Source organism: Didymosphaeria variabile, assembly GCF_027946475.1.
Source record: "Didymosphaeria variabile strain IMI 356815 chromosome Unknown scaffold_7, whole genome shotgun sequence".
Lineage (NCBI taxonomy): Eukaryota > Fungi > Ascomycota > Dothideomycetes > Pleosporales > Didymosphaeriaceae > Didymosphaeria > Didymosphaeria variabile.
In genome coordinates, this window is record NW_026611626.1 from 960,616 (window position 1) to 983,053 (window position 22,438).

Here is a 22,438-nt window from a genome sequence, read left to right on the forward strand (position 1 = left end):
TCAATCGACTAAATACACACATCTTCACCCATAAATCAACATCCACCGCACGTTCGCATAATGTGCAAATACTTTGACGGACCCTGGATCATCTGCAAGAAAGAAGGCCGAACCGGCTGCTCCCCAGCGAAGTATTCCAACGCCAAGAAATGCGATGCCGGAACTTGTGTGAAGACTGAAGCCAACACGGATGACCCTGACATTGCAAAGCGATGTGAACTGCACGAGGCGGCGCATGTGAAATTGATCAAAGAAGCGGCAGCCAAGGCCATAAAGTTTCCGGATCCGGCATAGTGTGAACAGTGGCACGAGGAGTGTGTTTGTGAGGTCGGTAAGGCCTTTCGGTACGTTTCTCCATCCTGGCAATAAGTGTACCCATTGGCATTGGGCGCTGGAAAGATAGGGTCTGAGAATGAAGAGCGTTCCCAACACTATGTACTAAGTACGGCAACGCACGGGTACCGTAATCTCGCCGTTGGGGCACTGTTCATAGTGGAGTCTTTTACACTGGAACTGACCAATATGTGGACAGTGCTACTATTGCGAAATCACGGGCCCTATGCGTCACTGTACTTGATACCTACCGGTGGGAGCGCTGGGTCTGACTCGGTCCGTTTGAAGGTCATGTGTCAATTGCACGGAATTCAGTATCCTTCTTAGTGAATCAATCAAGCCTTAAGAACATGGCCTTACTCCTCCAACCGTTTGCTCATGTCACTCTGCGCTCATTGAACAGCCGCCGTTTACGAGACCCACAGAAAATCAATCTTCAAAGTTCCCATCGCACAGACATATGTGAATAGTCCCTCGAGCGTTCGTTGAGCCATATCTCTGTGATCTGTCATAACGATTACCGACCGCCAAATCTTCAACCAAGAACTCTTGCTCACCGCAAACGCCCCCAGCTATGTGACTCCAGATATGCATTCAATAAGTGACACACTTCCAATGTATATACACCCCCTAAACTTCGAGGAAGCTTCCTCCAACCGTTATACCTACACTTGTCTCGATAAAACAGCAGCGAAATCTACAACAACGGTTCCACCACCCATATACACGGCCACATCGGCTATCATACCATATACACGATCGAACTGCATACACGTCGGCACTAGCTATCACAAAATCCACACCATCAACCCGCATACACGTCGGCACTACCTATCACACTGTCAACATCACCACACTTCGTCGACAACAGACCACCACGAACCAAACCACCATCGATATCGAATTCCAAGACGCCCAAAATGTGCGAATATTGGACCTGCAAATTCAAGCAATGCGGGCATAACAGGCGTTTCGTGCGCTCTCCATGCCAGTCGTCTCGATCAGGAGTTAAGTGTCGCGATAATGGCGCGGTGCTTCCGGGGTTCGATATCTTGGACGGAAAATGCGACGTGTGTAGGGAAGCTGATAAAGCTAAGAAGTAACACGCTGGCACGTGGCTGGACTTGACTGAGTCTGTGCGATATATAAAATCAGCCAGTGAAGTAGCATGCAATACATTTCAAGGGTATATAATCCTTCTCTATCCTTCAACCTGTAACTCTCTCCACACTCCAAATCTTCGTCGCCACATCTCTGCGTTGTATGACCCTCTTCACACCCAAACCCCACCCCTGAGTTCCTTTCTCACCCTGCAGCGCCATCTCAACCTCGCACTCCCTCCTCTCAATACCCATTTCCTTGCCCATCTCCACGATCTTGCCCTTCGGCTTGCCTACCTGCAATAGCGGCGTGTTAAGCGCAATGTTGATGATTTGAGGGCGTGTGACAGGCGTTAGAGGATGCATGCGCGTTTTGGGAGATGTAACAGCGTCGATAGTTGAGGACGCTGCGCGCTGGAGATGCGAGTAGATGATGTAGGCTGGGAGTTTTGCGGGCGGAGTACGAGCGAGCAGGGATGATGGATGTATGTAGACATATTGGCGTGCTGGGTCGTCTTTGTTGGCTCTTTGAGTAGAGGAAGAGAAGAGCGTGAGGTATGGAACGTCTATCGCGGTTTTGGGCTTGCGTGGGAGTTCCGGCGGGATAGGGGCGAGGTCTGCACGCAGTGCAATCTGGTCTATGAAGCCGGCTGCACAGATCTGCGTCAGCAGGTTAATCTGCGAGCTAGAAGGTGCAGGAAGCTTTGCTTGATATGCGGAGATCGCTGTCGGGCGGTGTGCGCGGACGATGGATGTGAGCTGCTGCCTGAGCTGGCCTGCCTCCCGCATGCCCTTCGCATTGAGAAACATGTCTTCGCAGAACGCATCGCCATCAGCTTCATAGGCGTATGCGCATACAGCGTTATTGAGCTTGATACAATCGCTATGCCTAGCATTGAGCGCGAGTTTTGCTTGCGCTTTGTTGTAAGCTTTCCTAAAGCGAGACCGCTCTTCGGCCTCAATGTTGTCCTGCTCGGTGCGAATGTGTGATGGATCTGCAGGCGGGGGCTCGCGCAGACCTAGTTTATTCTCTGGAGTGATGAGTTCAGGAACGGAGAGGGCTGCTACAAGAGCAATAGTCTGTGCGGTTAGGTTCTGTGCAACACCCATGACCAATATCCTTGCAAAACGTGGATTGAGAGGGTACAAGGACAGCTCGTGGCCTAGCTTTGTCACCTTGCCATCGGAAGATACGGCGCCAAGGTATGAAAGAAGATTCTCTGCTTTCTGCAAGATGGTGCGATCCGGTGGGGTTGGAAAGGGGAAGCCGAGAACAGGAGCGCCCATGCTCTTGAGCTGGAGAACAACACCCTCGAGTGGTGTCCTCATGATCTCCGGTTCTGCGTACTCATCAAAGTCGCGCTCGAAGACAGCAGATGAGTAGAGGCGATAGCAGTGACCTGGTCCAGTACGACCGGCACGACCAGCTCTTTGGTTTGCACTTGCTTGGCTGATCCAGCCAATCTCAAAAGTTTGAACGCCAGTCACAATATCGTACTTCTTCTCCTTCGCTCTTCCGCAGTCAAAGACATATCGAATGCCAGGAATGGTCAAACTCGTCTCAGCAACATTGGTTGCTAATACTATAAGGCGAGATCCTTCGGGTGGAGGGTCGAACACTCGCATTTGCTGGTTCGTAGGCAGTTGAGAGTAGAGAGGTAGGACGTGGACCTTCATCTCTTCCTGCTCAACCTCTTCTCCGATATCAAACCCGCCCTTATCTTCAAATTCGTCTTTGTCGTCATCAAGGCCCGTAATAATGGAGTCCTCAGAATCCGACCCGTCGTGGTCTTGATAATCGTCCTTGTCGGCACCTAGCTCAATATCCTCGGTCTCGAGCGTTGTCTGCTCAGGCGAGATCTGTACCTTTCCAGTTGCGACTTCGTTTCCCTGGGTAGGCGTGAAGGTCTGCTTCAAAAGTTTCGCTAGATGTGTTATTTCATTCTGGCCGGTCAAAAACACCAGCATGCCTCCACGCGGGAGCTTGCGGTGTCCTCGGCAGACCTTGCGGTACATTTCTTCAACGTAGTCTCTTTGCGTTTTCCGAGCAAAATGATTTGTAACTTCGTATTGTCGCCCTTCTGCTTTCAATAATGGTGGCGGTCCTTGTCTGAAAAGTCGTGTATTCTCTGTGAAGTCCGATATCCTCAGCGTAGCAGACATGATGATCAGCTTTAGAGGCTTGTTCTTCTCCGGATCTTTCTTCGTCATATCCGCGCGCAGATCGACGATTCTGCTAAGCATACCAATGAGAATATCCGTATTCACGCTTCGCTCATGCGCTTCATCGATGACTATCGCAGAGTACTTGGTAAGGATGAAGTCTTGCGAAATCTCACGTAGCAGCACGCCATCCGTCATGAACTTGACTGCCGTCTTCGCGCTCGTCGAGGTGTCGAAGCGAATTTGGTATGCGACTTTCGCCTTTTCGCTACCCAGCTCATCTCCTACGCGTTTCGACATACTCACAGCAGCAACTCGTCTCGGCTGCGTGACACCGATCATGCCTGGCGTTGGGCCATCTGGCGCGCCATAACCAGCCTCGTACAAGAACTGTGGCACCTGCGTCGTCTTGCCGCTACCCGTGGCACCCCAAACCACGACCACGTCGTTGTTATGTATCGCTTCCATGATCTTCTGTTCCTCTGCCACAACTGGAAGTTGTAGTCGTGCTTCTTGAATTTCGGGTGTCCGCTCTACCGCGACGCTGTACGCTTTGCGCGTGACATCTGTCGCGGTCTTGGTCTCAAGTTCAGGCGGGAGGGGATCCGCCTCTGGTGCTCGAGGGGTGAAGTCTTTCGGTTTGGGCGGTATTGCGTGTGTGAGATTGTTGGTAGGGACGAATCCTATCGCTTCGTTTCGTTGCGCTGTCGCCCAGGCTTTGAATGCGTTCGTGCGCTCTTTTCGCGCCGACTTATCATCCTCGTCCGCGCTTGTGTCACTACTGCTCTCTTCTTCCGAATCGTCTTGAGAGTCTTCGCTTCCTGACGCCGACTCATCCTCCTCTTCGTCAGAGCCTTTGGATCCCACGGATGCTGACTCTTCAGAGCCAGACTCGGACTCCTCCGTGTTGTCACCCTCATCTGAGCTGAAACCTTCCCACGGAACCTCCTCTTCAATGACGACCGGTTTCCCCTTCGCTTTCCTCCTCTTCCTAACTTGTATGACAGGCTTCCCGCTCTCATCAACATCAAGCGGTCGTTTCAGTCCAGTCCCAAATAGGCCACCACTTCCCGCAGACTTCGCCGGAGCGCTCGACGCGGTTTCTGCTGCTGGGGTTTCCGCAGGCACTTCCGCAGGCGCCTCAGGCTTCCCCGCAACCTTTACAGGCCTCGGTCGTTCTTGAACCTCTCTATCCTCATCCTCGGATTCAGTGTCCGAATGAAACTCCTCCGGCCCCTCGTCCCTCCTCTCCCTCTTCTTCGCATGCTTCCCCCCAAGTGCTTTCGAACTTCTCAACCCACCCAAATCCACCCTCTGTTCCGCCAATTTCTTCAACAACACTAAATTCTCCTCCTTCTTCAACTTCGTCTCCACATATTTGTCCAGGCGCTTCTTTTTCTTCCCGGACATTTTACCCTTGCTCTCAGCGACCAGCTCATTTTTCAATGCGGCTTTCTTCTCATTGCGCAGGCGTTGCTCTTCGGGGACGATCTCCGTTGCGTTGGCGTCGGCGGAGGTATCGTTGGAAGTGGACGCATTTTGGCGCGCGAGCACTTTGTGTTTGCGCTCGCGAGGTATGAATTTCGGCATGGTGTAGGGTGTGGGAAGGGAGTTTGACCCTTATTGCAACCGTTGGTGCTGCGCGAAGCTCGAGTTCATAAATTTTGGTGGGGCCTCGAAACCTCCGCCCGCTCACCGCCCGGCAGAATGAGGACAGCTGCTGCGACGCCGACGCCGACTACGATCAGAGCTTCTGCTACCCAGTGGTCTTTGTCGCTGGACAACTGTAATACATGATGGCGACGAAAAGCACGGCAGACGCAGGCTACGAAGTCACGCCCGCACCCTTTCCAGCACCTTCAAAAACCCAAACAAGCACCATCAGCGGCCATCCCACCACAGCAACAACCCTCTACTTCGCCGACAAGATTCTTATAACAATCACCCAAAATGGAAGATTAGCACACTGGGTAAGTTTTCCTTCGCCTCGTTACTCGTATGATCTCTGAATATAGCTGCTCTCTTCCATACTCTAGCACCTACTAATGCCTTCCTGTCACAGGTCCATGTTCCCCTCGACGTCTCCGCCACGGACTCCTCCCTCACATCCCACGACCGCGACCCGGACGATCCCTCCAGCGAACTGCTACCCATGCACCAGCTCACCGCGACCACCATCCTCGGCGGCACCGTGCCCGAATTAGACGTTCTGGGCCAGACGCTTGCAACAAATATAGCGAGCGCGATCAAGACGCGAAACGAGCGCGAGCTGAGGACGGTCGTGCTGGGAACGGGGTTGGACAGAAGTATGAAAGGCAGGGCCGAGTTCAGTGAGCTGGTCGGGCTAGTGCTAGATGTGCTTTGAAGGCCCACAGGTATAGAGAGGTCAGCCATCGAGGAGAATGGAATTTGCGGCAATGTCTTTCCAAGGTTGCTGGGTTATCATGTGATGACGCATGACTTTTGGGGTTCTGAGGATGAGACTGTATTGTTATGATAGCAGGTCACACACTGGATGATTGGAACGCTTTAAGATACCCAACAATGGATGCGGCGAAAGACATGTAGAAAATCAACAAATTCTCGAGGATGTGAAATGTCCAGGTTTCTAAGCTACAATCTTAAGATCCTCGGTCATACCACCCGCGAGCTCAAGCTCATCCATAGCGGCTGTATCCATCCCGAAACACGATTCGCCATTTTATGAACCATCGTCGCCATCAATTCCTGGTTATAACAGAGCGCCAACATGATGCCTCCGCTACTAGGCTTGCCATTATGTCTGAGACCGTACGCAGGAGCACGCTTAGAAGCACTTGCGGTGAACGATCGAGGGACCGCTCTCGTCGTACTCCTGCTTTGAGATCCACATCTGCTGGAAGGTGGAAAGCGAGGCCAAGATGGATCCACCGATCCAGACGGAGTACTTGCGCTCCGGGGGAGCGATGATCTTGACCTTCATGGAAGAAGGTGCAAGGGCGGTGATTTCCTTCTGCATACGGTCGGAGATACCGGGGTACATGGTAGTACCACCAGACTGGGAATTATTAGCGCTGTGTCACCGCGAATACATGCGTCAGACATACCATGACAATGTTGCCGTACAGGTCTTTCCTGACGTCGACATCGCACTTCATGATGGAGTTGAAAGTGGTGACGTGGATACCGCCGCTCTCGAGACCAAGGACAGAAGGCTGGAAGAGAGCTTCAGGAGCACGGAAGCGCTCGTTGCCAATGGTGATGACCTGACCGTCGGGAAGCTCGTAGGACTTCTCCAAGCTGGAGGACTGGCTAGCAGTCTGGATCTCCTGCTCGAAGTCAAGAGCAACGTAGCAGAGCTTCTCCTTGATATCACGGACAATTTCGCGCTCGGCAGTGGTGGAGAAGGTGTAACCGCGCTCAGCAAGAATCTTCATGAGGTAATCGGTCAAGTCACGGCCAGCCATGTCGACACGGGAGATGGCGTGGGGAAGAGCGAAACCTTCGTAGATGGGGACAACGTGAGTGACACCGTCACCGGAGTCGAGCACGATACCAGTGGTACGACCGGAGGCGTACAGGGACAGGACGGCCTGGATAGAGACGTAGAAGGCAGGAGCGTTGAACGTCTCGAATACGATCTGGGTCATCTTCTCACGGTTGGACTTGGGGTTGATGGGAGCCTCGGTGAGCAGGACGGGGTGCTCCTCGGGGGCAACACGCAGCTCGTTGTAGAAGGTGTGGTGCCAAATCTTCTCCATGTCGTCCCAGTTCGTGACAACACCGTGCTCAATGGGGTATCGGAGCGTGAGGATACCACGCTTCGACTGTGCCTCATCACCGACGTATGAGTCCTTCTGGCCCATACCAATCATGATACTGCGCGGTCGTTAGCTGGCGAACCATCTCGCGGTGTGAGTGGATTTCGTACCCATGATGGCGCGGTCGGCCGACAATGGAGGCTGCGGATGCGTTAGCAAATGAGCTGATCAGAGGGTACAGGTGCTCATGGCCTTAATTTGCAGGCTTGAGACGCTGCTACTGAGCCGCGGGGCACTTACGGAAGACTGCTCGGGGCGCATCGTCACCGGCGAAACCGGCCTTGCACATACCCGAACTGGAAACAGTCAGCTCAAGTCGATCCCATCACGTTTGTCCCGCGCTCCCTGCTGTGGTGTTGCTGGCGGTGGTTGTGGGCGCGGGGCCGCCGTAGCTGATAACCCCACAACAGGGATGACGATGGATCAAATTCGGGGGAGCTCACCCATTGTCAATGACGAGAGCCGCGACTACGCAAATCGATGTTAGCAGATGTCATTGAGATGGACGGCGCACAGCTTGAGGTCTGGTCTGCGACAGGAGCTCGCGCTGGTTGGGCTTCCGCTTACCTTCCTCTTCCATGTTGACGGATTAGATAGGGTGTGTGATTTGAAGGTGAGAGAGATGCGATTCGGGGTCGCTGCGGCGATTGAGGGTCAGCGTGAGGTCGCGACAGTAACGACAGTCAAGAGTCGTAAGGGTGGAGGATGGCAGGATACGTACAGGTCGCGGGCAGAGGTGATGAGGTAGGTGTGTTCTGTGCAAAGAGAGGCAAGTGTCGGTGGGTGTGCTAAATAAGCGGGTCTTGCCCTTAGCGGGGGCGGCAGGAGCGACGAGGTTGGTGAAGAAGGGGGCACTGCCACGGCTTCGCGGATTGACAGATTCCAGCCTCAGATTTAGCTTGCAGAAGGACACTGGCATTCACTTTCAAGTGCTCAGCGCGCGGCGCCTTATACACGTGGCTAGGCTACAGCATTTCTATTTCCAGCGTGTTTGTGTATACGCAAGCTCTCCGCCGCAGACGAGGCCCGCCAAGCAGTTATGGCGCTGCCTACGGAGTCTCTGGCCGTGTCTCTCTGTTAGACATACGCCCGCTCCGCCAGTACGACGTGTTCGCCTCAGCGACGTGTCGCCAGCAGAAGATGCAGAGGGACTAGAATTATATGTGACAGCGGGCTGCACGGCGGTAGTGACCCCTGGGCATTCCCGCCAGCACGCCAGCCGCATGAATGCTCACCGCCTCGCCTGGGTCGCCTCGCATCGTCCCCGCCAAAATGTACAAGCTCCAAGGGTCACGTGTAATGCGGGGCACAGCAGCTGGGCACCGAAGCACAGAGCGCGTGGGGTGCCCAATCGAACATGCACAATTAAAAGCACAGCCGATGCTGCGAACGGTATTTCCTTCAGGAGCGTTGTCATTCTTGAATCTGCTGTCGGTCAGCCGTCATGGCTGTCAGACCCAGCTGCCGTCGCCGTGGGTGCACTGCCTGCGGTAGAGACCCGCTCGAATCAGGCAGCCCCGAAACCGCTGGAAAGTTCGCGCGCCAACCCGCGTCATCCACCATGGCGCCAAATCTTTGTGTCCATGCCTAAAGACTTTGTCGCATACACTGCTTCACACCATTCTACCTCGATCACGACTTCCACAAGACACCTATAGGCACAATGAACAATCCCAAGTTTAACGACCTCCTCAAATGGGGCATCGAAAATTCCGAAGCGTCCCGGAACGACCCCAATGCGCCCAAGGACCCAAACACGCAGCTCGACCCGCAGACGCTGCAGGAGATATTGAGCGGCATATCAGCACCTTCGGATGCCGAGATGATGAGACGCAAGATGGAGGTCATCACACAGCCGGACTACACGCTTGAGCAGAAAGTCGATGCTTTCGAGGATTTCGAGATGTTGGTGCAGGGCATCGACAATGCGAACAACCTAGAGAGCTTAAAACTTTGGACCCCACTCATAGAGCAGCTCGAGCATGAGGAGGCCGATCTCAGGAAATATGCGGCATGGTGTGCAGGCACAGCGGTGGAGAACAATGTCAAGGCCCAGGAGCGGGTAAGCCGCCTTGTTTCACAGTGGCGTATACCATACTGACAGTGAACAGTTACTCGTGCTTGGTGCTCTACCTACCCTCGTCAAGCTCGCGACAGAAGACGATAATGAGGCGGTGCGCAAGAAGGCTGTCCGGGCTCTCTCATGCGCAACTCGCAACTACCAGCCAGGCCTAGACGCTGTGGTTGACAGTGTACCCTCTACATTCAAGCCAGAGAAGAAGCTGGATGCAGCAGATATGGCTTCGGTCGACACTCTGATCGATCAGTTGAGGACGGATGCCACGCGCGCTCGTTAACGCGTTCGAGTCCTGCAACGATGTGTTGGCATTTGTACGGCGTTGGCGGGACTGGGAATGGGAAAAGTTTATCATGATACCACGAGGAAGACCTGCATTGGGAATGACATAGGAGCGGAAGCTGATGCTTTGATTTATTGAGGGTGGTGCTGAGTCACAAGAGCAACTAGAAGGTTACATAATGTGATTCTTTGACGAACCGTAAAGAAGGTCATCTTGTTGCCTATCATGGAAGTGAATTTGACTCGGATCAACTGTTGCACGCGAGATCGGGTCCAACAGCGTACCTAGGTAGATGCTGTCGCACGGGACGAGTGTCAGTGCTGATGCCTAGTGATTCTATGAAATCTATCCATGCACGCAGATACAAATGATCGAGAGAGACTTTTTTACGGATTGTTAGGACCGGATCACCAGTTCGCAAAGTATAATTATAGGTTCAATATCTTGATGCCTGAAACTACGCGATCTCGATGCCTGGAACGACAGCTTATGTTCACACGGCCCGTGCACCATTGCATTACACGAACGAGCAAGCGAAGGAATTGCCGGCATTTGTTGGATTGCGCAGATGCCCTTCGGCGATAACGGAAAAGCACAGGGTATCGAACGGTGACCCATGGCCAATTATGAAGTTCTTCCTTCCGTATCTGGGTAGTGGGCCCACTAGCGCGAACTGCGATCTAAAGACTTCGAGTCAAACAATGCGTGCTCCCTCAGTCCTACATAAAGTGCTTCAATGGACGCATGAGCGTTCTCTCTGCACGATCAATCAATTGCCCGTCTTTGTATCTTTATCATCCTCTGCCCAGATTCATGCTAGTGATTCTTTTCGATCACGCAATCTACGTTCAGTTGGTCTTCCCTCGGGTTCAGGTAAGACCACCTCCTACGACTTCGATAGGCCTCTAGACTTCTCCACTATCGAAGCATGTCTCCCTCCTCTTCAAGAAGTCAGCAGGGAGACGATCGCTCATTGAGCAGGGCCAATGACGAGTGGGCGCCCCTGCTCAAAGCTGCTACTTCTGCACCCCTTGCTGAGGCAGGAGAGGCCGAAGTTCTCGCCTACGGAACGCATCATGGAGCTCAATTAGAGGGCGGCGACGAGCTCAAGACCTTGGATTTTTCGCAGATATTCTTGCTGTGCTACACACGTTTGGTCGAACCTGTAGCATTCTTCTCCATCTTCCCATATATCAACTTGATGATTGAGAAGACTGGTGGTGTTGCCAAAGAAGATGTTGGATTCTACTCGGGACTCATTGAGAGCTTGTTTTCGGCAACGCAAATGTGTGTCATGATATTCTGGGGCAGGGTAAGTAATCGAAACAGGCTATGAGATGTGGGCACGAAGCTCACTACCACCGATAGGCCGCCGATCGTTTTGGAAGAAAGCCGGTTCTTGCCTTATCTCTGTACGGAGTCACTATATGCACTGCTCTGTTTGGCCTCAGTCAATCCATATGGCAGATGATACTTTTCCGTTGCTTAGCTGGCGTTTTCGCGGGAACAGTAGTCACTGTCCGTGCCATGCTCACAGAGAATAGCACCAAGGATACACAAGCTCGTGTGTTCAGCTATTTTGCATTTGCGGGTAACCTGGGTATCTTCGTCGGGCCCCTGTTGGGTACAACTTCCCCCAATGCTCCTTGTACATCATTCTCTAACCTTACTCCCTGTAGGTGGTGCGTTGGAGCGACCGGCTGTGAATTTCCCCTCGGTGTTTGGACATGTGCGTTTCTTCAACGATTATCCCTATGCACTACCAGGATTTGCCTGCTCCTTGGTCGGTCTCAGTGCTGCTTTACTTGTCACGTTTTACGTGAAAGAGGTTCGTGTCGCACTGCATCACATCTTCGGGCTTTCGTTAACAATGATTGCAGACATTGCATGTCCATCAAAGCGCAAAGACATCAGCCGAGCCTACTATGACGACATGGGAACTGATCAAGTACCCTGGCGTTGCTAAAGTTATGCTCATCTACAACTACTGCATGCTTCTAGCCTTTGCATTCACTGCCGCTTTCCCCGTCTTCATGTACACTCCCATTAATCTCGGGGGGCTGGGGCTGTCGCCCAAATGGATATCAGTCTTCATGGCAATCGGAGGACTAGCCCAGGCGTTCTGGTTGCTTGTGGTATTCCCACCCCTTCACAAGCGCATCGGCACCGGCGGTCTCCTCAAATTCAATGCCTTCATCTGGCCCATCTTCTTCGCAATAGACCCGATCTGCAATATCCTCCTTCGACACGGACTTAAGGTTCCCTTCTGGATACTATTCCCTTTCAGCAATATTTTCGGCAGCTCCGTTGCGATGGCCTTCAGTAAGTTCTCCTGGTCTCGGTTCGTAATATCTTCTAATGCTTTGATAGCTGGGGTGCAACTCGCTCTCAACGATATCTCTCCTTCGCATGAAAGCTTTGGCACGCTAAACGCACTTGTGCTGGCTCTGCAGTCTGGGATCCGAGCAATCTTTCCTGCCGCATCTACGTCCCTATACGCCATAGGGGTGAAGTATCAGATACTTCTTGGGCAGCTGTTCTGGGTTGTACTTGTCCTGGTGGCCATCGGTTTCAATTTTGTCACGAGGCTCTTGCCGGAGAAGGCTCAAGGTAGGCCGAAGCCGAAGCCGAAGCCGTCGCAACAGGGAGACGACGAAGCTTGATCTTCGTCACGTCCCTGTGAAGCATTCACAGATAGAGCATGCAGCAGAATATACTCATTCATCAATCACAAGCGAAACGGCGACGCTGTTGCGCAGACACCAGGTCCCATTCAGCTAGTCTAAAAGTCGAGATTTATTTATTTAACTTGACCCGACTCGACTCTATCATCGGTATCTACTACCTCCCGACCCCTCACCCATGGCTGAGTCAATTGAGGAGCTCATTGACGAGTTCTTCGACAAGCTCGTCGATGAAGATGAGCTCAAAGTGCCCCAGACTTGCGTCGAGCTGCTCCCAGGCACGGACAGATCCCTTATCCGTGCAATCCTCGGTGGCTATTGGGAGCCTGCACAGAAGCAGCTGATGCAACGTGACTCCACGGAAAAGCTAAAGGTAAATGCAGACGGCCTGAGGAAGTTAATTGAAGCAGGAGACAGCCCGTTCAAGGAGTTCCCCGCCGGCAAGAGAATAACCGCAAAGGCATATCGCATCGATCCCGAAGAAGTTGAAGGTTTGTGTCCTGTTGTCCTCGAGTTTGTTATTGACTCTATCCCTGGTTTCCTCGATAGTCAGGCTGCACTCAAGCCCACAGCCTCACTACCGGCACTGAATACCACAAACCCACTACCGGCACTGGAAGTACCGGCGATCAGCGCTAAGCGATACTCCTACTCGGAGGCCTTGATAAAGGCGCGTAGGAAGCTGTCTCCCATCAGCATAAAATTTGCTCGAGACAGTTCCAGATAGGGAGAACGCTCTGTCACGTTCTCACTCGCAGAGCTGGACGCTCTCCTTCGGAACGACCAGTTTACAGATAGCCGAGGACAGAGAATGCGTAATTTCTTGGAAGACTTTCTCCCGGCGAACGATGGTACGGACGAGAGAGCGGGTACAGCGACATCACCAAAGGTTCACGACAACACGGTTCTTCGCTCGGCGCCCCTAGCACCGTTCGTCTACAAAGATTATTGCGAGAAGGTGCGTTCAATATTAATTGCCCCGGCAGAAAGGCATTCTTACCAAGTTCAAGTTGTCTAACATACTCTCCAGAAGTGGTCAATAGCAATTGAGAGCATCGTCGTCCGCGCGACCATTGACAGGAATTCCAACTCGGGAATGCTTGATGGCTCCGTCCTGGGCAGTGAGGTAAGCTTTGAACGATTTGGATGGAATACCAATGAGAGGCTGGATGTTCAATCAATACTAGCAGCAGTTCGAGCGCAATTGAGCTGACATGATTTTCAGATTGAAGTCCAGGGCGCAGTACCCGTCGAACACCACGACTCCTCTTTGGATGTACCTCCTATGGAAGAGTCGCATGGTCCCAATAAGAGATACCTCCACAGTGATCTCTCGAGCTTGAGAACCATGAACGAGCAAATCACCGTCCACCTACGTATGGCTCTCAATCAGCCAGGAGCTGGAGACCATTGCAACACCGAAGACAGCAAGCGAACGAAGACAGACACGACAGTCATTAGGCCCGCTAAGAACGTATGGGGACTTTGGTCTTGGGTACTGCGTGAACGCTTGAATGAGAAGTATCCTTCCATGGTCAAGGGCGACATCAATGAATGGCTGGGTGCCATCTGGAAGCACGTGACGAGGAGGAAGAGTCTCCCAATCCTGGCTACTGAAGACAAAATGAGGTATATGTCAGAGGAGGCTACTGTATTCCATGACGGGACCATCAAACAAGCCCTCAGCAATAAGTTTGACGTGCTCCTTCTCGAGATTGCCCGACGTTGTTCACTCGGCCAGGTGGCTCGGGACGCCATAAATCACGGAAAATATAAACCAGCAGATCTTGACAAAGCAGACACTGAGATGGAAGCTGAGCAGATCGAGGACGCAAGGCAGGACCGGATAGAAGAGGCTCCACCACGAAGTGCCGATCAGCCCTCCGGCTCCGGCTCTCACGCGCGAGTGTTTCCCGGGCCGCAGCCGTCTCAGCGACACGCACAATTTGCTCGGCAAGGTGACTTGGGATCGCATGCCCTTTCGCCCCGCAAGCGGCATCTCAGCGAGACCTCACAATCACAGAATGGACCTACGCCCAAGGTGCCTCGTCGCTCTATACACTACGGCCCGTCACCAGCGTCTCATGGTGCATGGAGTTCCACTGCTCCAGCGGCAACCGATGCCCCGAGCGCAGCTCAGACTCTCCCCTCCTCTTCACTCCGCACATCTTCCTCTGGCTGGAGGCATGGCCAGCCGTTCGAATTAATCCCTAGCGATGATGATGAGGACAGCGAGTGCGACGATAAGGGCAGTGCCACCTCCACTGGCGCCTAGACTTGCAACGATTGCTCTAGACTAATCCCTTAGATTGTGAGCAATCCCTTTTGCCAACATTCATGCACAAGGCTAACAGTGACAGTGAATAATGGGCACGGTTTTCTCGGCGTTTTGATAGCTAGACTTTGATCTCGTGATGGTAATGATTGCGGATTTTTGACAAACGAACATGCATAGATAGCACCCGAATTGCGATAGAGAATTGAGCTGTCAATATTTTCACGCTCGACGGACATGATGACACAGACAATGTCCATCGACTTCAACGCAGCACCTTACCACCTGTGCTGAAGTTTTCGAGGGCATTTGAGACTTACGCATCACTTTGCAGATGTCGAAGCATATCTGCGCGTACAAGGTAAGTTGAACATGTGATAAATCGTTCTGGTCGTCTAGTTTGATTTGTTTATGCCTTAGCCGACTCTTTGTCGAAGCGCTTACACCAGGTGATTGTTCCGCACACATAAGGGTAGACGCAGCACAAACTGGCACCACCTTGAATATCCCCTGGTTATAAAGCCTGTGATGGCCTCTAATTAGCGGTCCTGTTCTATTCAGGTTGTGTAACTGTCGAATGATCATGGAGTTGCCGCGCAAACGTCTCGACGAGTTCTTCGATAAGTTTTGTGTGTCGCAGAACTTGGTGGGAAATGTTGCCAGAGAAGAGGGTGTGAGTGAAGGGCTTGTTGACTCCGTATTTACACACGTTCGGGACAACGCTCGCGCGCAGTGGTACCATCGGGAGGCGTCGGACTATCTTCCAGTAGACGGTGCCACAGGTTTGAGAGAGCTAGTTGAATGGGCAAGCGAGGCCGTGGGTGATCCCGAGGTAATGTCTTGGGCAGGAAAACATGAGGTGTCAGAAGATACTGTCACACGTGTGCATGAGGCAATCATCAGATTTCTGTACAACGCTATGGCCCCGTTCATGAAAAGTCTCAACGCATCAGGAAACGGTACCACTCAGCGGCAGTATATGGCCCCTGGGCTTCGGTTGTCACAAGCACCTGCTCCAACTCAGCCAACCGGTCAGCCTGATCTGTTGACAAATGCTTCAAATGAAGCTCGGGGTCAGACACAAGTTGAGAGGACGAATGATGCTGTCAACGGGGCGTCGGCCACGCCGCTAGCAACAGGTACAAGCACAACTACCATCAACCGCGGCTCATCGATCCCCCCTACACAAATGGATTCGGGCGCTGTCCTTAGACGCCAAGATGATCTTGCCCCCCCGAGCATCTCCCACCAACATGTCAGATACAAAGTCATCGTATGTCACATGACCGACACCGGAGAGATTGACGACGTGGTATTCAACATACCAGCGGGAATGTACACTCTCCATCTTCCCACACAAAGAGTAAGTCTAAGAACCAAGACATGAGCATGAGCGCCATCTTGACTGCCTCGCCAGACAGTCACTTGCCGCTTATCTTTGATGATACTACAGCACTAACTTGCTTGTTAGTCCCTTCCACCCAACATCTTCCCCAACAACGCGCGCTCCGTGCACTTTAGTCTCGCATCGGCCACCAAAGCGCTAGCGACTGAACCTCAAATTTCTCGAAGTTCACGAGCGTTCCAACATCAGGAAACGGTAGCTAACGAGCGAGCAAGCAATCGTGTCGATGCATACACGGATGATAGTGCTCGTTCAGCCAATACCGGAATGAATCGGGATGGCAAAGCGAAAGGGCCTTCCGATGTGAGGAGCGGCTTTGCTTTATTCTCTTCTGCAATTGGTGAACTCTTCAAAGAAGTCCTTGGTAAAACAGGCATGGAACCACATGCAGACGCAAGGAAGAAGTGGACACCGTTGAGCGATGCTGAGAAGCAGCCATACGAGCAAATCGCGAAGAAATATAAAGAGAGAGTGCGGGAGCTCAAACAGAACGGTGATACGTTTCGAGCAAAGGATTCCACCAGTTTGTACAAGGAACTCGTAGAAGAGGCAAGGCGCTTGAAGCCACCTGCGCCCATATTAGCTGCACTACCAGATGAGTATGTGTGGAGCTCGCCAGATGGTACAGGGACAATAGAAGACGGAGACAATGCCTCGGTGCCAAGGACGGCGGCAACAGCAAATGCCCATGAACAAAACACTGATACAACCACTGCAGATGCGGAGGAAGCGACACCACAAGCCTCGCATGCAACCGCCGAGAATGGACTGGACAACCTCTACTCCCTTGAAGAGGCGAGTAACCCCCCGACACAGGCATCTCGATCTTATCAGCCTGATGGTGCTCAGTCCAGCAAACGCCAGGGATCAGCTTCTTCGGCTTCCGATGTGAGCCAAGTGGACAGGAACATATCACAGCCTGCTTCCAACGACCAACAGAGCCTCTTACCACGATCACAGACAAGTAGTCTCGATACCAACGCTTTACCTTATCACGCTACTTCCCATGGCACTTCCAGTCAAGGCCAACAAGTTACGGCAGCTGCACGTTCCGCTACCAACACCAGCGTGGGCCAAGGGGTGGGTCAGAGACAATCTCCGCGGAAATCGCACAGGAAGAAGAAGAAGCATTAGGTATCTAGATCATGCAGAGAAGGGTCAGAGAAACTCGTGATTGCTTATAATAATCACTCATCTAAGAAGTGAAAAGGAGGCGGAATAAGTTGTGGGCGGAACTTTCGAGGAAGCGTTGAATAATTCTTGCAGTCTTTGTTTATTTGTTGTCAAGTACGTTACAGACTACGAGGTAGCCTTCAGTATTCGTCAAATTTGTCTTGTTATAGTCTCATTAGAGCCATTTCGTTAGACTAGTTTGGAGGGATTCAGAATCAAGCCAGCGTATTAAAGACGGTATTCGTGAAGGCAGCCGCACATAACCTTCGAACAGCTCAGCGGAGAAAGGTTGGCCGTGTCATAAATAGCTGAAATTTGATCCATCATCTTCCTCCACGTTCCTCTTGTATCGTAGTACCATCAAACCTGCTCGAAATGCAAGCTCTCTAAGGTTCACGTCTACAATATCCGTTTTTGTTGGTACACCACACCCTCACAATGCGAACCTTTCGCGGTCTTAATCTTTTGCCATCGAAACGTTTCGAAATCCAATATTATCATCACCCAATTCATTTAAGAATCAATTTCTTCAGTATTTCGCATGCCCACGTATATGCTAGCGGATCAGCATCGTAAATATATGTTATGGAGCTGTCAATGAAGGCAGGACTTACGTACTGATGTTAACAGCTCCATAAATTCAGGGAATGATGGTTCGGTTTCCTACGGATATAGGAGCACAAGCCGAAAAATGACAGTGAAAGCCCCCGTATACAGCAATTAGGCTTCCCCGATAGTCCGAAAAGCGAGTAAGTTTCGAAGCTTTACTCGTTCAAAGAACGTATGTTCTTGTTGGGGGTAGCAACCAACGCACAATCCTCGCCATGGTGAACGGGATCCAGAAGGGGCTATATGGAAGGACTTTGCAAGAGTGGAACGCATGAACCATCAGACAGAAATGCAAGCACCGGAAAACTCCTTCATTGCCAGCGAGGAGCTTGAGATTCTTGCCAGGCTGTCAGCCAATGGAACGGTTGAGCCTGGCCTCAACCAAATTGTTACAGTCATGGAGAGGAAGTGTTTAGGGGAGCACAATACGCAAGCTACTATGGTATGATGTCGCTAACGGTGCACTATATTGTTTAGCAAAATACAACAGAGGCGCTTCGCAACGAGATCGGCCATGGATGGATGTGCTGCAAGTAGCGGTGCCAGGATAGCGAGGGGAGTATTAGAAATTGTCAACGGCCTTCTTTGACGCATGTTCATTAGCACCACACCCATAGCACATGAATACGAAGGGATATATGCTGTGCATCTAGGCAGCGACAAGCTCAAGCGAGAGTACGACATACCAATATTGCGTAATACCATCTTCGCACAGACGAAAGCTTTCCGAGGTCGAAAACACCTTGAGCATGCACATAGCCTTCAAAGGGTTGTATGGCATGTCCCGGGCAGTGCAGAGGCAGCCTCGGCGCAATGCAACGTTGGTAGGCATCAGAAACACACCTACCTATGGTATGGTAGTTGCATGATGATAGTTTGTCCCACGATGAGCATACACCGATTGGTCTACCGGCCGTGCAAAAATCTTCAAATCAATAGTCGAGACAAACTTTACCTACGGTACGAAGTGGACGAAGTGGAAGGTCTAGCTACCCTCGTAGCGCCACCACTACGCCCCGAACATAGCAACCTTGGAGACTCCTTCCACAATCGACAACCTCCTACTTCAACATCCCATCCACTCAGACACCACTTACCAACTAACCAACCACTTCGCGTTTCCTGAACAAGTAACCTCAGCTCCCTCCTCCTATCTACCACCACCATCGTATGTATCGCATACACGAATTACCCTCCCCCTTCCCATCCACCCGCAGCTCTCACACAGCAAAACACATCTTGGCACGCCGGACACCCCGCAGTCCAATGCCTCACCCACGTTCCTCGAGCCTCACTCCCATTCGTCCAAGTTCCGCCAAGCGGAGCGGAATCAAGCTTTCCTTGGCGGCGCACGGGCGGGATTCAAGGAAGGTGGCACTAGTGCGAACTGCAGGCACGCAGGCGGCGCAGAACACGGCGCTGGGTGCACTATCGAAGCAGGTTGGTGGGGGCAGCGGGCGCCGCCGGGGTGGTGGCATTGCATGGACGTACCCGCTTTGTGTGCCTGGATGCAGGAGGTGTCGCGTGAGTGATTTGGTGGGCGTACCGTACCAAGTACGGGACTCAGAGGCTAGGAATATTCTGCTTCGGAAGAGAGATTTTCATTGCCCGTCGGCCCTTTTCCCCTTTGAATGCTTTGCGACATCGAATTTCCTTCCGTGGATGGTGTGCAATGCTGGTGGGTGGGGAGATTCGCGCGGAAGTAGATCGATAAGATGCTTGCGTAGCCTTGTCCGCATGGGGCTATGCTTCCTCCTGCGCGCGACGCATACGAAGCAATGCGAAGCAACGTGTAAGCGATATCGATACGACGTTGCTGCTGCGTGCCGAGCGGGTGCCTAGAGCCGAGCAAGCTTGTGATATCTTAGTCACGCTTGAGTAGACGCTGACTTGTCACGGCTCTTACGATCGAACCGTCATTATGCTATTGATGGATATGCTTGCCATTACCCTTTGCCGTTATGCATTGGTCAGAAAGATGGATATTAGAAAGACATTATTGAAACAATTCTATGCTGCTAGTACATGTGGAAACCATAACATGCCCGAAGCACACCAAGAACACCAACCATACCGGGTATCTCAACTTTTCTCTCGTCGTCATCATCTCGCCTGATTGCGTACTCCATCATCCATCTATGACTTGAAGTGAGGAGCATTGAGCACGATGCCCATGAGCACGCCACCAATGGTGCCAGCAACGGGGATGGTCATGATCCAGGAGAACACGAGCAAGCCCACACGCTGGAAGTTGACAGCCTTGAGAGTGCCGTTGCAGAGACCGACACCAACTGTGGCACCAGTGATACACATAGAAGTCGAGACGGGCAGGGAGTATTGCGAGAAGAGGAGGACAGTGATGGCAGCGCCCATCTCCATGGAAGAACCTCGAGAAGGAGAATGGTAAGTAATCTGCACCGAGTTAGTAACATGTTCTGTTTGGTAGCAGCAAAGAGAACTTACCTTGTTGCCCATGACCTTCATGATGTTGTAGCCATAAGTAATAAGACCGACGGAAATGGTGGCTGAGAGAACGGCGAGCTGCCAGATAGGGACGGGGGCGTTCTTGGTAGAGGCCTCACCATACATCCAGGCATGGTAGATAACAGCCCAAGGGCCGACAGAGTTACCGATGTCGTTGGCACCATGAGCGAACGAGGCGGTGCAGGCAGTGAGAATCTGGACGAAAGAGTAGACGTGCTCGACCTCGTTGGGGTACTTTTCGGCGTTTGCATAGACACGCTCCATACGAGCACCTTCGGGGGTACCGTGGATACCAGACTGAGCGGCGTGGATGTCGTAGTGGAGACCGTAGAGAAGACCAGCGGTGATCATGGCAGGAAGGCGGATGAAGAAAGTCTTCACATTCTTGCGCTCGTATATCTCACCAGCACCCATGGGGTTGTCGTGCAATGTGCGCATCGCCCAGCCCATCGGTCCACGCTTCTGCCTGAGCTTCGCATGGAACCTGGCCTCGCCCTCGGCAACCATTTCCTGGTATGTGAGCTGCTTGGACTCAGCATGAGCAGCGACCTTTTCTGAGTCGATAGGAGTAATGGTGTCCTCAGCTGCGCCCTTCTTCAAGTCCTCATCGCTAAGAGAAGACGAACGGGTGATGGTTGCGGGAAGGTCATCCTCTTGAACGACGGCGTAGTTGGGGACAACAGCCTGTTGATCTTCGGGGGCAGCCGGTCGCTTAAACAGGAGGGGCCCCATGATAGCGTGATACCACCTGACGTTGGGGTCCTTCTTGATGACCTTGGTGTAGACGTAGGGAACGAAGAAGATAGCCGCGAGAAGCGCAACACCGAAACCGGTGCCCATGGTGACGGAGGCGACATACCAAGAAGGTTTCTTGTTAAGACCAAGCTTGGGAGACCCCTTGTAGACGACGGAGAGCGTGCAAATGGTGCCAGCAACGAGGAAGAAGAAAGGAGCAGTGTAAACACCCCACTTGACGGGATCCCGACGCATGTGGACAACTACCTTGATGAGCATGAAAATGCAAGCACCAAAACCAGCAGCGATGGCGGGAGCCATTCCGAGACCAGCGAAAATCGCACCGAGACCCTTGCCCTTGTTCCATCCCCACTGGACGTTGGCAGCTCCAACAGTGGCAACACCGACACCAGCAATGGACGAGATCAGCGAATAGGTCGAAGAAACGTGAGCGGAGTGCCTGGTGCACCACATAACCCAAGTCGAGGCACCAGCGAGCGCACAGGTGAAGGCAAGCATCTGGACAGCGGCGTCGCCCTTGAAAGCAGCTCCAGGAATGATGCCGTTCTTGATAGTCTCGGCAGTACGGGCGCCGACGGTGATGGCTCCTAACATCTCGAAAATGGTTCCAAAAACCATGGCTTGCCGATAGGAGATAGAGCGCGAGGAAACACTGGTGGCCCAGGAGTTGGCGACATCGTTGGCACCGTTGTTGAAGGCATCAAGCAAGGCAAAGAAAGTGCCTATGGCCATGATATAGTTGTAATCGCTGAGGACGGCCATCTTGACGGTTGGCTCTCTGGCTTGTCGATTGGAGAGAGACGAGCGACTGTTGTCTATAGAGTTGCAGGAGCAAGACGAGCAGGGCTCAGTAAGGTGTTTATAGTCGAGGCCTCGTGTGGTGCAACTCCCATATTTGGTACTGACGGCCAATCAGAAACCGAGCATTCAACATGTGCCACATGCAGCAAAACCAGGCCCGTAGCGGGCAATATCTTTTCACGCCTACCAGAGGCATATTCTGGATTCATTGCAGGGCCTCGCGCTCAGTGTAGAGGAAGCTCCGCAAGCCAGCCAAGTTGCCAAGCGCTCCGCCGAGGCGAAGGTGCTTGGCGTGGGAGCGACCCAAGTCACCAATCGCAGTGCTTCCTCGCACAACGTGGTACCCCCAAAAAGGGTGTTTCACCGGAGTCTTCGAATGCAGGCGGCGTTCGCGTCTACGAGGGAACACAGACCACGGAGAAGGCGAACGCGCAGTCTGCAAGCTACGTCTCATTGGATCCGTAGTGCAAATGGAACCTCGACGACCCCGAAAGG

At 52.5% G+C, this 22,438-nt stretch overlaps 8 protein-coding genes across 8 annotated transcripts; 5 read left to right on the top strand and 3 right to left on the bottom strand.

Annotated features, from left to right (window-relative positions):
• Positions 1 to 1,541: 1,541 nt before the first annotated feature.
• On the bottom strand, positions 1,542 to 5,186 carry ECM16 (putative ATP-dependent RNA helicase DHR1; the record flags this gene model as incomplete). Its single annotated transcript, XM_056218199.1, has 1 exon — positions 1,542 to 5,186. One exon carries the CDS (start codon positions 5,184 to 5,186, stop codon positions 1,542 to 1,544), a length of 3,645 nt encoding a protein of 1,214 aa, XP_056067464.1.
• Positions 5,187 to 5,392: 206 nt separating this feature from the next.
• On the top strand, positions 5,393 to 5,961 carry N0V89_009449 (uncharacterized protein; the record flags this gene model as incomplete). The annotated part of the gene is made up of 2 exons (XM_056218200.1): positions 5,393 to 5,566; positions 5,659 to 5,961. The coding sequence occupies 2 exons, from the start codon at positions 5,393 to 5,395 to the stop codon at positions 5,959 to 5,961; spliced, it is 477 nt and encodes a 158-aa protein (XP_056067465.1).
• Positions 5,962 to 6,402: 441 nt separating this feature from the next.
• On the bottom strand, positions 6,403 to 7,976 carry ACT1 (actin; the record flags this gene model as incomplete). The annotated part of the gene is made up of 6 exons (XM_056218201.1): positions 6,403 to 6,633; positions 6,683 to 7,454; positions 7,507 to 7,537; positions 7,637 to 7,692; positions 7,840 to 7,864; positions 7,964 to 7,976. The coding sequence occupies 6 exons, from the start codon at positions 7,974 to 7,976 to the stop codon at positions 6,403 to 6,405; spliced, it is 1,128 nt and encodes a 375-aa protein (XP_056067466.1).
• Positions 7,977 to 9,059: 1,083 nt separating this feature from the next.
• FES1 (hsp70 nucleotide exchange factor fes1) lies at positions 9,060 to 9,753 on the top strand (the record flags this gene model as incomplete). Its single annotated transcript, XM_056218202.1, has 2 exons — positions 9,060 to 9,458; positions 9,508 to 9,753. 2 exons carry the CDS (start codon positions 9,060 to 9,062, stop codon positions 9,751 to 9,753), a joined length of 645 nt encoding a protein of 214 aa, XP_056067467.1.
• Positions 9,754 to 10,684: 931 nt separating this feature from the next.
• N0V89_009452 (uncharacterized protein) lies at positions 10,685 to 12,419 on the top strand (the record flags this gene model as incomplete). Its single annotated transcript, XM_056218203.1, has 3 exons — positions 10,685 to 11,068; positions 11,637 to 12,078; positions 12,127 to 12,419. The coding sequence occupies 3 exons, from the start codon at positions 10,685 to 10,687 to the stop codon at positions 12,417 to 12,419; spliced, it is 1,119 nt and encodes a 372-aa protein (XP_056067468.1).
• A 199-nt stretch (positions 12,420 to 12,618) lies between these two features.
• Positions 12,619 to 14,715, top strand: N0V89_009453 (uncharacterized protein; the record flags this gene model as incomplete). The annotated part of the gene is made up of 4 exons (XM_056218204.1): positions 12,619 to 13,114; positions 13,199 to 13,398; positions 13,471 to 13,566; positions 13,666 to 14,715. 4 exons carry the CDS (start codon positions 12,619 to 12,621, stop codon positions 14,713 to 14,715), a joined length of 1,842 nt encoding a protein of 613 aa, XP_056067469.1.
• Positions 14,716 to 15,968: 1,253 nt separating this feature from the next.
• N0V89_009454 (uncharacterized protein) lies at positions 15,969 to 17,254 on the top strand (the record flags this gene model as incomplete). The annotated part of the gene is made up of 2 exons (XM_056218205.1): positions 15,969 to 15,988; positions 16,336 to 17,254. 2 exons carry the CDS (start codon positions 15,969 to 15,971, stop codon positions 17,252 to 17,254), a joined length of 939 nt encoding a protein of 312 aa, XP_056067470.1.
• A 2,784-nt stretch (positions 17,255 to 20,038) lies between these two features.
• On the bottom strand, positions 20,039 to 21,904 carry N0V89_009455 (uncharacterized protein; the record flags this gene model as incomplete). The annotated part of the gene is made up of 2 exons (XM_056218206.1): positions 20,039 to 20,314; positions 20,366 to 21,904. The coding sequence occupies 2 exons, from the start codon at positions 21,902 to 21,904 to the stop codon at positions 20,039 to 20,041; spliced, it is 1,815 nt and encodes a 604-aa protein (XP_056067471.1).
• Positions 21,905 to 22,438: the final 534 nt, after the last annotated feature.